Source organism: Tachyglossus aculeatus, chromosome 18, assembly GCF_015852505.1.
Source record: "Tachyglossus aculeatus isolate mTacAcu1 chromosome 18, mTacAcu1.pri, whole genome shotgun sequence".
Taxonomy (NCBI): domain Eukaryota; kingdom Metazoa; phylum Chordata; class Mammalia; order Monotremata; family Tachyglossidae; genus Tachyglossus; species Tachyglossus aculeatus.
This window is the reverse complement of record NC_052083.1, coordinates 24,736,729-24,749,443: the sequence shown is the minus strand read 5'-3', so window position 1 is coordinate 24,749,443 and position 12,715 is coordinate 24,736,729. Positions and strand designations below refer to the sequence as shown.

Below are 12,715 nucleotides of genomic sequence, written 5' to 3'. Positions count from 1 at the left end.
GGAGGCTTACCCAGTTCCTTAAATCTGGCACTGGCATCCAATAAAACATTCCGAATATTCTGGACGGCCCAGGCGGACAGCTTCCCAAACGTCACTTCCAGCAGCATTCGATTGAAGGGTGGAATCAGGTCGACGTCCTTTAAGCAGTCTGTGAGCGGCTCCCTTTCAAGACAGCATTTCTTCTCGTTATTGGATAATAATAATGATGATGACGATGATGATGGCATTTATTAAGCGCTTACTACGTGCAAGGCACCGTTCTAAGCGCTGGGGAGGTTACCGGGTGGTCCGGTTGTGCCCCGGGGGGGCTCACGGTCTTAATCCCCATTTTTCAGATGAGGTCACTGAGGCCTGGAGAAGTGAAGCGACTTGCCCAGAGTCACCCAGCCGACAACTGGCCGGAATTCGAACCCGTGACCTCTGACTCCAAAGCCCCGGCTCTTTCCACTGAGCCAAGCCGCTTCTCTAAAGGTACTTTTCTCCCCGTCGGGGAATCGAACCTCAGTTTCCCACGTGACAGGCAGGGATACTCACCACTATACTAACGAGGAACGCTACACTAACGAGGATAATTCAATCGTATTTATAATTTATAAGCTATATTTATAAATGTATTTATAATTACATCACATTCACCACAGCTCCCCTCTCAATCAGTCAGGACCGTGAGCCCGTTGTGGGGTAGGGCCCGTCTCTATCATGCGGCCGACTTGCACTTCCCAGGCGCTCAGCACAGCGCTCTGCACACGGGAAGCGCTCAATAAATACGACTGAATGGATTTCTTGATCGATTCTTCTGGGCAGGGCACTTTACTCAGCGCACGGGAGGACGCAAGAGAATTACCGGGCCCAACGAGAGAGACGGCCCGTAAAATAAATTACGGTCAGACGGGAGTGACGGAGATTGACAGGTACGTGAGCGCTTGCACATACGTGAGTGTGTATGTGCGTCTACACGTGTGTGACTTACAAGAGCTAACGTGGCCTCTGAGGGGAAGGAGGACTACAGAGTAGGGAGTGTGACCTTGGACAAGTCACTTCACTTCTCTGGGCCTCAGTTCCCTCATCTGTAAAATGGGGATTAAGGCTGTGAGCCCCCCATGGGACAACTTGATCACCTTGTAACCTCCCCAGCGCTTAGAACAGTGCTTTGCACATAGTAGGCGCTTAATAAATGCCATCATTATTATTATTATTATTATTATTATTAAATGAGAAATGTAAGAAGCATTAGGCCTCCTTGAGCAGATGTGGTGTCAGAATAATAATAATAATGACGGCGTTTATTAAGCGCTTACTATGTGCCAAGCGCTGTTCTGAGCACCCGGGCTTTGGAGCCAGAGGTCACGGGTTCAAATCCCGGCTCTGCCAATTGTCAGCTGGGTGACTCTGGGCAAGTCACTTCACTTCTCTGGGCCTCAGTGACCTCATCTGTCAAATGGGGATGAAGACCGGGAGCCCCCCGTGGGACCACCTGATCACCTTGTAACCTCCCCAGCGCTTAGAACAGTGCTTTTCACATAGTAGGCGCTTAATAAATGCCATCAACATCATTATTATTATTATTATTATTATCATAAAATGAAAAATGTAAGAAGCATTAGGCCTCCTTGAACAGATGTGGTTTCAGAATAATAATAAAAATAATGACGGCATTTATTAAGCGCTATGTGCCAAGCACTGTTCTGAGCACCCAGGCTTTGGAGTCAGAGGTCATGGGTTCAAATCCCGGCTCCGCCAACTGTCAGCTGGGTGACTCTGGGCAAGTCACTTCCCTTCTCTGGGCCTCAGTGACCTCACCTGTCAAATGGGGATGAAGACCGGGAGCCCCCCGTGGGACCACCTGATCACCGTGTAACCTCCCCAGCGCTTAGAACAGTGCTTTGCACATAGTAAGCACTTAATGCATTTTTCTTCTCCTCCTCCCCATAGCACCTGTATATAATAATAATAGTAATAATGGCATTTGTTAAGCGCTTACTATGTACAAAGCACTGCTCTGTATATACGTTTGTACATATTTATTACTCTGTTTATTTTCCTTGTACATACTTGTTCTATTTATTTTATTTTGTTAATACCTTTCGTTTCGTTGTCTGTCTTCCCCTTCTAGACCGCGAGCCCGCTGTCGGGTAGGGACCGTCTCTAGATGTTACCCAGCGCTTAGCACAGTGCTCTGCACACAGTAAGCGCTTAATACATTTTTCCTCTCCTCCTCCCCATAGCACCTGTATATGATAATAATAGTAATAATGGCATTTGTTAAGCGCTTACTATGTACAAAGCACTGTTCTGTATATAAGTTTGTACATATTTATTACCCTGTTTATTTTCCTTGTACATACTTGTTCTATTTATTTTATTTTGTTAATACCTTTCGTTTCGTTGTCTGTCTTCCCCTTCTAGACCGTGAGCCCGCTGTCGGGTAGGGACCGCCTCTAGATGTTACCCAGCGCTTAGCACAGTGCTCTGCACACAGTAAGCGCTCAATAAACACGACTGACTGACTGAATGAATAAATGCCACGATCATCATCACGTCAGAAGGCGATCAGCCTGGCCCACGGGGGGGCTCGCCGTCTTCATCCCCGTTCCCCAGGTGAGGGAACTGAGGCCCGGAGAAGGGAGGTGACTCGCCCAGAGTCACCCGGCGGGGCCGGGAGCCGAGTTCGGGGAAGAGCTCGGGGAGGACGGGCGTCCGCCCGAATGCAAAAGGAAGAGGATCTCACCACTTACCCTATGTGGGTTCCTTCAGGGATAAGCCGCTGCCACCCACAAAACATGGCGTACTGCACGGACGGAAGCAGGAAGCTTTTGGTCGCCAGCTTCAGAATCGTGTCGATCCCCTCCAGCCGAACCTCCGCTCTCTCCAGCTGCCGAGGAGAGAAGGACGGATCTCGGAAACGCCCGCGGAGGAGTCGGGAGGCGGGGAAGAGGCGGGCGGCCGGCCGTACCTGCTTCAGCAGACACTTCCTCATCTTCTCCACGTCCACCGGCTCTTCCTTGAGGGCAAATTCGACGACGGTATTGAGGAACGCGGACTGGGGGTACAAGCCCTGGACGTTTTGTTTCAACCACTTGTATCGGTGCACGCCGGTCACTGTGCTCAGCAGCGGCTGCCACTTGTCCTGCCAATGGAAACCATTCGCTTCAATCAATCAATCGATCGATCGATCAATCGTATTTATTGAGCGTTTCCTGTGTGAGCACTGGACTGAGCGCTTGGGAAGTACGGGACCTGAAAAAGTACTCTTTACAGTAAGCGCTCAATAAATACAATCGATTGATTGATTCCCAGACTGAGCCCCTTCCTTCCCTTCCCCACAGCACCTGTATATATGGATATATGTTTGTACATATTTATTACTCTATTTTTACTCTATTTTACAAGTAAAATAAATTTACTTGTACATATCTATTCTATTTATTTTATTTTGTTAGTATGTTTGGTTTTGCTCTCCGTCTCCACCTTTTAGACTGTGAGCCCGCTGTTGGGTAGGGACTGTCTCTAGATGTTGCCAACTTGTACTTCCCAAGCGCTTAGTCCAGTGCTCTGCACACAGTAAGCGCTCAATAAATACGATTGATTTGATTGATTGATTGATTGATTTTATACGGAGAACAATAATGATGATGATGATGGCATTTATTAAGCGCTTACTACGTGCAAGGCACTGTTCTAAGCGCCGGGCGGGGGGGGGGGATACGAGGTGATCCGGTTGTCCCACGGGGGGCTCACGGTCTTCATCCCCATTTTACAGACGAGGTAACGGAGGCGCAGAGAAGCGAAGCGACTTGCCCAAAGTCACCCAGCTGACAAGCGGGGAAGCAGCGCGGCTCAGTGGAAGAAGCCCGGGCTCGGGAGTCCGAGGTCATGGGTTCAAATCCCGGCTCCGCCAACTGTCAGCTGGGTGACTTTGGGCAAGTCACTTCACCTTTCTGGGCCTCAGTTACCTCATCTGGAAAATGGGGATTAAAACCGTGAGCCCCCCACCCACCCCGGGACAACCTGATCACCTTGTAACCTCCCCAGCGCTTAGAACAGCGCTTTGCACATAGTGAGGGCTTAACAGAGAGAAGCAGCGTAGCCCAGCGGAAAGAGCCCGGGCTTTGGAGTCCGAGGTCATGGGTTCAAATCCCGGCTCCACCAACTGTCAGCTGGGTGACTTTGGGCAAGTCACTTCACTTCTCTGGGCCTCAGTTCCCTCATCTGTCAAATGGGGATGAAGACCGCGAGCCCCCCGTGGGACCACCTGATCACTTTGTAACCTCCCCGGAGCTTAGAGCAGTGCTTTGCACATAGTAAGCGCTTAATAAATGCCATTGTTACTATTATTACTAAATGACTACTAATAATCTTAAAATCCTGGGAAGATCTGGCTGTGTAAAAGAAGTTTCCATTCTGAAGCACGCATTTCACACTAGGCTGGACAGGCTATCGTCATTCAAGCGCTTAGTACGGTGCTCTGCACACAGTAAGCGCTCAATAAATACGACTGAATGAATATCAGGAGAGCTGCACTTCTGCTTTTCTTTTAATCCTCTCCAAATTCAGGAAGGTACTTTACCTTCGGTGATTTAAGCGGTAAGGGTCTCTTCTCAACCGATACGGGGCTGTGGGCCAGAAGGCATGGCTCTTCTAAATCTCCCTCTTCGTTTCCAATTTTAGATTCTTCCACGTCGGCGGATTCCGACTTTTTGGGCACTGTAAACAAAGGGAGGGGGGAAAAGAAACCCTCTTTTTGGAAAAATTCTTCCCCAACAGTGATCTTTTAATCAAAGATACCTGAATTTAAAGTGCATCAATGCTGTTTTATAATAACCACATAAAATCAGCTTTATCAGTGTGCCCTCAAAGACTCAGTACTGAATTAGTAAGTCTGTTTTCTCTCTATCAGTTAAATCCCCTCTCACAATCAATCAATCAATCGTATTTATTGAGCGCTTACTATGTGCAGAGCACTGTACTAAGCGCTTGGGAAGTACAAATTGGCATCACAAACGCTGGCCGGGCACAAGACGGACGCTGCCCATCTCTAATTATCGCCAGCCTGTTCATTTATACTTGGCTCTCTCTGAGCCTTTCCTCCTGCTCCCTGTTTCTCCCTCCTCTTCCCACTTCTCTCCATTTCTGCCCACCTGCCGCAGGCGACCTTCGTCATTTTAAGGCAGAAGTGCCGACCCCGCTCAAAAACGTGATTTCCCGAGTAGCGTTATTTCCGGTCAAAGCGTAATGCGGTGCCCGGCACAGAGTGAGCACTTAATACCGTTAAAAAAAAAAAGGTAGGGATTTTAAAATTTGGAAAATCATAGCTATGCTGCCGAGAGCCAGTCCCTGAGTCTGAGTAGTGAGGAAACTAATCGGCCAAACTTTCCGGGCCACAAGCCCCTTTGGCCATCAGTTCTTAAACGAGACTGGTGGGAAGAGAGAGGGGGATGACAGATTTGAGGAAGGAAAGCGGAGGGTTCGTCTCCAGCCTCCTGCAAAGGAACGGGCAGAAAAAGTGAAGGAGGAACGTCAAGTGCCGGGATTCATCCGCAAGTTGGAGACTGACTGATTCTGTGGTTAAAAACAAACACCACTTGTCTCTCTGCAAGTCCGCGCTATTGTTCGGAACTGTACTGAATGCCAGGCCAAGAATCTCCAGCCCCCGGAGTTACGGGAGCTGAGCGAAACATCCAGGCTTTCCTCCCCGAAGCGACGGCTCCATTCGATGTTACGTCCAAAAAAAAAAAAAAAGGCATAAAATTTCCTAAAGACCTCTCTTTTAACGTCCACCCCCAAGATGGGCAACAGAGCAACATCGATCCATCTCGGTACCTGACCGCGAAGGACGGGAGCAGCTGGAAAATCCTCGGGAACAGATATCGCTAGACAAGGCGTTAAAAAACGGCCCGTCGCGATCACAGCAGAAACTCGCCGGCCGGACGGGGTGTTTGTCTGTGCCCAGGACTTCAAAAAAAATACAATCAAATAAAATCCAGAGTCCCGAACGGAAAGGACCGACGGACTAGCTGGTCGATTACGCTACATCACGTCCGACTGGCACAGGGTTGGCCTCCTAACGCGTAAAACGGGCGTGAGGGTTTAAAATGCAACAACCGGAAAATCCCTCAGAAAAGGTCCCCGAAATGGCACGTCCCTTCTTCCACGGACGCTTCCTCGACCCTCCCGCCACTCCGTCCACGTGTTTCGTTTTGTCGTCCGTCTCCCCCTTCTAGACCGCGAGCCCGTCGTTGGGTAGGGACCGTCTCTATACGTTGCCGACTCGGGCTTCCCAAGCGCTCAGCCCAGGGCTCCGCACACAGTAGGCGCTCAGTAGATACGACCGAATGACTGAACGAATGAATCCTGTGCCCCAGCCCAATCCCTACTGGCAGGACCAGAGACTGGAAATGCTGCTGTGCCGCCAATCGCACTGGAAACAATTTTTTTTGCCTGATACTCGGGTCTAAAAGTCTCAGGGCGGAAGTTCGTCCACCATTTTCCACGGGAGGCTCCATCCTTTATCATTACCAATGGACGACATTATTGGTTACAGAGCCTTTTTGCACAACTGGCTATTTCTAAGAAGGATTTTAGGCCTTAAACCCTTCGGTGCAATCAAGTAATCGATTCCGCGCTCGTCTTTCTGTGGTTCTATAGCGGGTACTGAGGAAGTGAGAGCGGATCAATCAATCAATCGTATTTATTGAGCGCTTACTATGTGCAGAGCACTGTACTAAGCACTTGGGAAGCACAAATTGGCAATATATAGAGACAGTCCCTACCCAACAGTGGGCTAACCCCTTGTCCGTGAGGAGCTCCCAACGTAGAGGGGTGGAAAGCAATCCTACGGAAAAGTATTTTTGAACTATCGTGACAGTACTTCATTCAGTGTACCCGTCAACGAAGGGAGCTTCTCAATATCTCTCCCGTCCAACGGTGACGCGATTCCCGTAAACGGAATGATAATAATAATGTGGGCATTTGTTAAGCCCTTACTACCGTTCTAAGCGCTGGGGAGGTTACAAGGTGATCAGGTGGTCCCACGGGGGGCTCACGCCATTTTAATCCCCATTTTCCAGATGAGGTACCCGAGGCCCAGAGAAGTCAAGTGACTTGCCCCAAGTCCCACAGCTGACAGTTGGCGGAGCCGGGATTTGAACCCACGACCTCCGGGTCCAGGGCCCGGGCTCCTTCCACCGAGCCACGCTGCTTCTCGTGACGGCACTTCATTCAGTGTGCCTCAGTGACCTCGTCTGAAAATGGGGATGAAGACTGGAGATTGGAGAAGCAGCGTGGCTCAGTGGAAAGAGCCCGGGCTTTGGAGTCAGAGGATGTGGGTTCAAATCCCTGCTCTGCCAACTGACAGCTGCGGGACTTTGGGCAAGTCACTTGACTTCTCTGGGCCTCAGTTCCCTCATCTGTAAAATGGGGATTAAGACTGTGAGCCCCACGTGGGACAACCTGATTACCTTGTATTCCCCCCCCAGTGCTTAGAACAGTGCTTTGCATATCGTAAGCGCTTAATAGATGCCGTTATTATTATTATTATTATTATTATTAAGACTGTGAGCCCTCCGGGGGACAACCCGATCGCCTTGTAACCTCCCCAGTGCTTAGAACAGTGCTTTGCACATGGTAAGCGCTTAATAAATGCCATCGTTATTATTAGTATTATTAAAGCTTCTCGCTACCTCTTCCGTCCAACGGTAACGCAATTCCCGTACACGTGTGGAAGAAAGTTGATGGACGGGAATGAGTAGTCTTTACTCGATTTATGAGTGTTGGAAAAACGGAATGATGGTACATAAGCAGTCTTTACCCCATCACGGGATGATTTTCCCAACTTAAAATGGGCAAGGGGCCCATTTACGAGCGTTCGGAAAACAGACCGACGGTACGGGTGCGGTCTCTACCCCATCACGGGACGACTTTCCCGCGGCCCGGCCGTCTCACCTCTTGTTTTCCTCCTCTCTCGAATGATCTTCTGGGCCATCCTCCTCCAGCGAGGCAGGGAGCTCACAAGTTTCAGCTTGGACATGATCGAGAGGTCGTTGCAGACCGCGGGGCGCAGCTCGTTAAAAAGGAAGCGCAGACGTTCGATGACCGGGGCGCACACCTCTTTGTAGGAACGGCCCTGCTCCTGGTGGGTCTGCAAAGCAAACGGAGCAGGGGGCGGGCGGTCCATCCAGCGGGGCCGCTTACTGAGCGCTTACCCGTCAATCCAGGGCGCTTACCGCGCGCAGAGAGGAGAATATTACAATATACCAGACACGCTCCCTGCCCACGACGAGCTAACAGTCTGGACCACAGCCCTCTCCGCCTGCAAAAATCCTCTTAAAACCCCACTTTCTCCCGGCTTTTCTTGACTCATTTCTCGACATCCGTGGCATTTATTAAGCGCTTACTGTGTGCCAAGTACCGTTCTAATAATAATAATAATAATAATAATAATAATAATGGCATTTATTAAGCACTTACTATATCTTCTAAGCGCCGGGGAGGTTACGAAGTTGTTCCCCGGGGGGCTCCCGGTCTTCATCCCCATTTTCCATTTTCCGACTGAGGCCCAGAGAAGTGAAGTGATTGGTCTTCATCCCCATTTTCCATTTTCCAACTGAGGCCCAGAGAAGTGAAGTGACTTGCCCAGAGTCACCCGGCTGACAAGGATTTGAACCCACGACCTCTGACTCCAAAGCCCGGGCTCTTTCCACCGAGCCAACAGCTTCAGCGTACGTGTACGCCGTTTGAATCCGCTCTCAGGACTCACGTGTACTGAACGTTCGATTCAGTTACTCCGGTCGCCCCTGCTTGTCAGGCTTCGTACATAATATGCTCCGCGCGCAGTGAGCGCTCAATAAATACGACCGAAGGAGTTATAATGATGGTATTTAAGTGCTTACTACGGGTCGAGCACTGTTCTAAACTTAGCTGGGGGAAATACAAGCCCCACGGGGCTCCCGTTTTACAGATGAGGCAACCGAGGCCCGGAGAAGGGAAGTGACTCGCCCAAAGTCACCCAGCTGACGGGTGGCGGTGCCGGAATTAGAACCCACCGCCTCCGACACCCAAGACCCTGCTCTTTCCACTAAGCTATGCTGCTTCTCTGATCTATCGTGGCTCAGCGGAAAGAGCCCGGGCTTTGGAGTTGGAGGTCGTGGGTTCAAATCCCGGCTCCGCCAATTGTCAGCTGGGTGACTCTGGGTGAGTCACTTCGCTTCTCCGGGCCTCAGTTCCCTCATCTGGAAAATGGGGACGAAGATTGCGAGCTGCCCCACTGTGGGACAACCTGAGACTGTGAGCCCACTGCTGGGTAGGGACCATCTCTATATGTTGCCAACTTGTACTTCTCAAGCGCGTAGTACACAGTAAGCGCTCAATAAATACGGCTGAATAAATGAATCACCTTGTAACCTCCCCAGCACTAAGAACAGTGCCTTGCACATAGTAAGCGCTCAATAAATGCCATCATTATCACTGCTCAATGGAAAGAGCCCGGGCTTTGGAGTCAGAGGTCAGGGGTTCGAATCCCGGCTCCACCGACTGTCAGCCGGGTGACTCTGGGCAAGTCACCTCGCTTCTCCGGGCCTCAGTTCCCTCATCTGGAAAATGGGGATGAAGCCTGTGAGCCCCCCGTGGGACGACCTGATTACCTTGTACCCCCCCAGCGCTTAGAACAGCGCTTTGCACATAGTAAGCGCTTGATAAATGCCATCATCATTATTATTGTTATTATTATCTAGCCCTCCGGCCGAAGCGCGAGCTCCCCGGGGCTGGGAATATCTCCTTTGCTTCTAAAGGGCTCAGTATTCATTCATTCATTCAATCGTATTTATTGAGCGCTTGCTGTGTGCAGAGCACTGGACTAAGCGCTTGGGAAGCACAAGTTGGCAACGTATAGAGACGGTTCCTTCCCAACAGTGGGCTCACAGTCTAGAAGATGATAGAAGACCCCTCAATGATAATAATAATAATAACAATGATGGCACTTAGTAGCTCAGTGAAGCCCTCCCACTAAAAGCACCATTACTCCGCCACTTAGCCGGGCGACTCTGGGCAAGCCACTTCACTTCTCCGGGCTTCCGTGACCTCATCCGGAAAATGGGGATGAAGGCCGGGAGCCCCCCGGGGGACCACCCCATCACCCCGTGACCTCCCCGGCAGTGCTCTGCACACAGTAAGCGCGTAACAGATACCATCGTTATTATTATGTGAGCCCGCTGCTGGGTAGGGACCGTCTACGTTGCCAAGTCGTACTCCCCGAGCGCTTAGTACAGTGCTCTGCACACGGTAAGCGCTCAATAAATACGATTGAATGAATGAATGAATGAAATGGTTTTAACCTCCCCCCCGCCACAAACACACGCACCGGCGACCCGAGGAGGCACACACGAGGTGACGGCGCGATTACCTTAATTAGAGAGCATTTTGCCTGGTAGACAACTCGACACACTTCCACTACGGCCTTGGGTAGCGTGCGGTGCTTGACTGGTTCAACGCCCAGGGTGCCAGGCTGGACTAAAGACAAGGCCACGTGTCCTGCCAAAGACAGCGGGGAAACCGTCGCGCAGGGCCCAGCACGCCAGGCAAACTCAAGAACGCAGGATCCCTCGACCAGGAACGCTCCCCTCCTACCTAAATCCTCGTGTTTCAGAAGGCAACATAACAGCAGGCGGCCGACTTCTTCCACGGGGTGCTCGGGAGGGAAGGTTATGGGCGTCGTCAAATGGCACTGCTTACAGTATCTCTCTATCTGACACAGAAAGTCCTGCACGCGGAGACATAACAACGACAAAATTCAGCCATCGTCAGCATCCCGGCGGGATCGGCCCTTCTCCGCTCTGGAACTGCAGGAGGGCGGAGAGAGAATCGAAGGAGAGGAAGCGGAAGATGGAAACAACTCGCCCGAGGACCGACAGAAAGGAGATGGGGTGATAACTGGTGGGGATGGGAAGCTTTTCTTCCTTTTTTAGAAAGGGGGATAAATTGAAAGCGCGGGGGAAAGGAGCTACCGGAGAGTGAGAGGTCGAAGGAGAGGAAGCGGAAGATGGAAACAACTCGCCTGAGGACCGACAGGAGGGAGACGGGGTGATAACTGGTGGGGGTGGGAAGCTTTTCTTTCTTTTTTAGAAAGGGGGATAAATTGAAAGCATGCAGGAAAGGAGATACTGGAGAGTGAGAGGTCGAAGGAGAGGAAGCGGAAGATGGAAACAACTCGCCCGAGGACCGACAGGAGGGAGACGGGGTGATAACTGGTGGGGATGGGAAGCTTTTCTTCCTTTTTTAGAAAGGGGGATAAATTGAAAGCACGGGGGAAAGGAGCTACCGGAGAGTGACAGGTCGAAGGAGAGGAAGCGGAAGATTTGGAAACAACTTGCCCGAGGACCGACAGAAAGGAGATGGGGTGATAACTGGTGGGGATGGGAAGCTTTTCTTCCTTTTTTAGAAAGGGGGATAAATTGAAAGCACGGGGGGAAAGGAGCTACCGGAGAGTGAGAGGTTGAAGGAGAGGAAGCGGAAGATGGAAACAACTCGCCTGAGGACCGACAGGAGGGAGACGGGGTGATAACTGGTGGGGATGGGAAGCTTTTCTTCCTTTTTTAGAAAGGGGGATAAATTGAAAGCACGCGGGAAAGGAGCTACTGGAGAGTGAGAGGTCAAAGGAGAGGAAGCGGAAGATGGAAACAACTCGCCTGAGGACCGACAGGAGGGAGATGGGGTGATAACTGGTGGGGACGGGAAGCTTTTCTTCCTTTTTTAGAAAGGGGGATAAATTGAAAGCCCGGGGGAAAGGAGCTACCGGAGAGTGAGAGGTCGAAGGAGAGGAAGCGGAAGATGGAAACAACTCGCCTGAGGACCGACAGGAGGGAGATGGGGTGATAACGGGTGGGGATGGGAAGGTTTTATTTCTTTTTTAGAAAGGGGGATAAATTGAAAGCACACGGGAAAGGAGCTACCGGAGAGTGAGAGGTCGAAGGAGAGGAAGCGGAAGATGGAAACAACTCGCCTGAGGACTGACAGGAGGGAGATGGGGTGATAACTGGTGGGGATGGGAAGGTTTTCTTTCTTTTTTAGAAAGGGGGATAAATTGAAAGCATGGGGGAAAGGAGCTACCGGAGAGTGAGAGGTAGAAGGAGAGGAAGCGGAAGATGGAAACAACTTGCCCGAGGACCGACAGGAGGGAGATGGGGTGATAACTGGTGGGGGTGGGAAGCTTTTCTTCCTTTTTTAGAAAGGGGGATAAATTGAAAGCATGGGGGAAAGGAGCTACCGGAGAGTGAGAGGTCGAAGGAGAGGAAGCGGAAGATGGAAACAACTCGCCTGAGGACCGACAGGAGGGAGATGGGGTGATAACTGGTGGGGACGGGAAGCTTTTCTTCCTTTTTTAGAAAGGGGGATAAATTGAAAGCACGGGGGGAAAGGAGCTACCGGAGAGTGAGAGGTCGAAGGAGAGGAAGCGGAAGATGGAAACAACTCGCCCGAGGACCGACAGGAGGGAGATGGGGTGATAACTGGTGGGGATGGGAAGCTTTTCTTCCTTTTTTAGAAAGGGGGATAAATTGAAAGCACGGGGGAAAGGAGCTACCGGAGAGTGAGAGGTCGAAGGAGAGGAAGCGGAAGATGGAAACAACTCGCCCGAGGACCGACGGGAGGGAGATGGGGTGATAACTGGTGGGGGTGGGAAGCTTTTCTTTCTTCTTTAGAAAGGGGGATAAATTGAAAGCACATG

The 12,715-nt window shown here is 50.8% G+C and overlaps 1 protein-coding gene across 1 annotated transcript in view; it reads right to left on the bottom strand.

Annotated features, from left to right (window-relative positions):
• HERC2 (HECT and RLD domain containing E3 ubiquitin protein ligase 2) overlaps positions 1–12,715 on the bottom strand; it is a 319,306-nt gene that overhangs the window by 152,244 nt on the left and 154,347 nt on the right. Inside the window, exons 27-33 of the mRNA XM_038760185.1 lie at positions 10,621–10,753; positions 10,397–10,524; positions 7,942–8,137; positions 4,568–4,704; positions 2,954–3,127; positions 2,736–2,872; positions 11–162 (exon numbers count right to left, since the gene is read on the bottom strand). Coding sequence (XP_038616113.1) covers positions 11–162; positions 2,736–2,872; positions 2,954–3,127; positions 4,568–4,704; positions 7,942–8,137; positions 10,397–10,524; positions 10,621–10,753 — 1,057 coding nt within the window. The remainder of the gene's footprint in view (positions 1–10; positions 163–2,735; positions 2,873–2,953; positions 3,128–4,567; positions 4,705–7,941; positions 8,138–10,396; positions 10,525–10,620; positions 10,754–12,715) is intronic.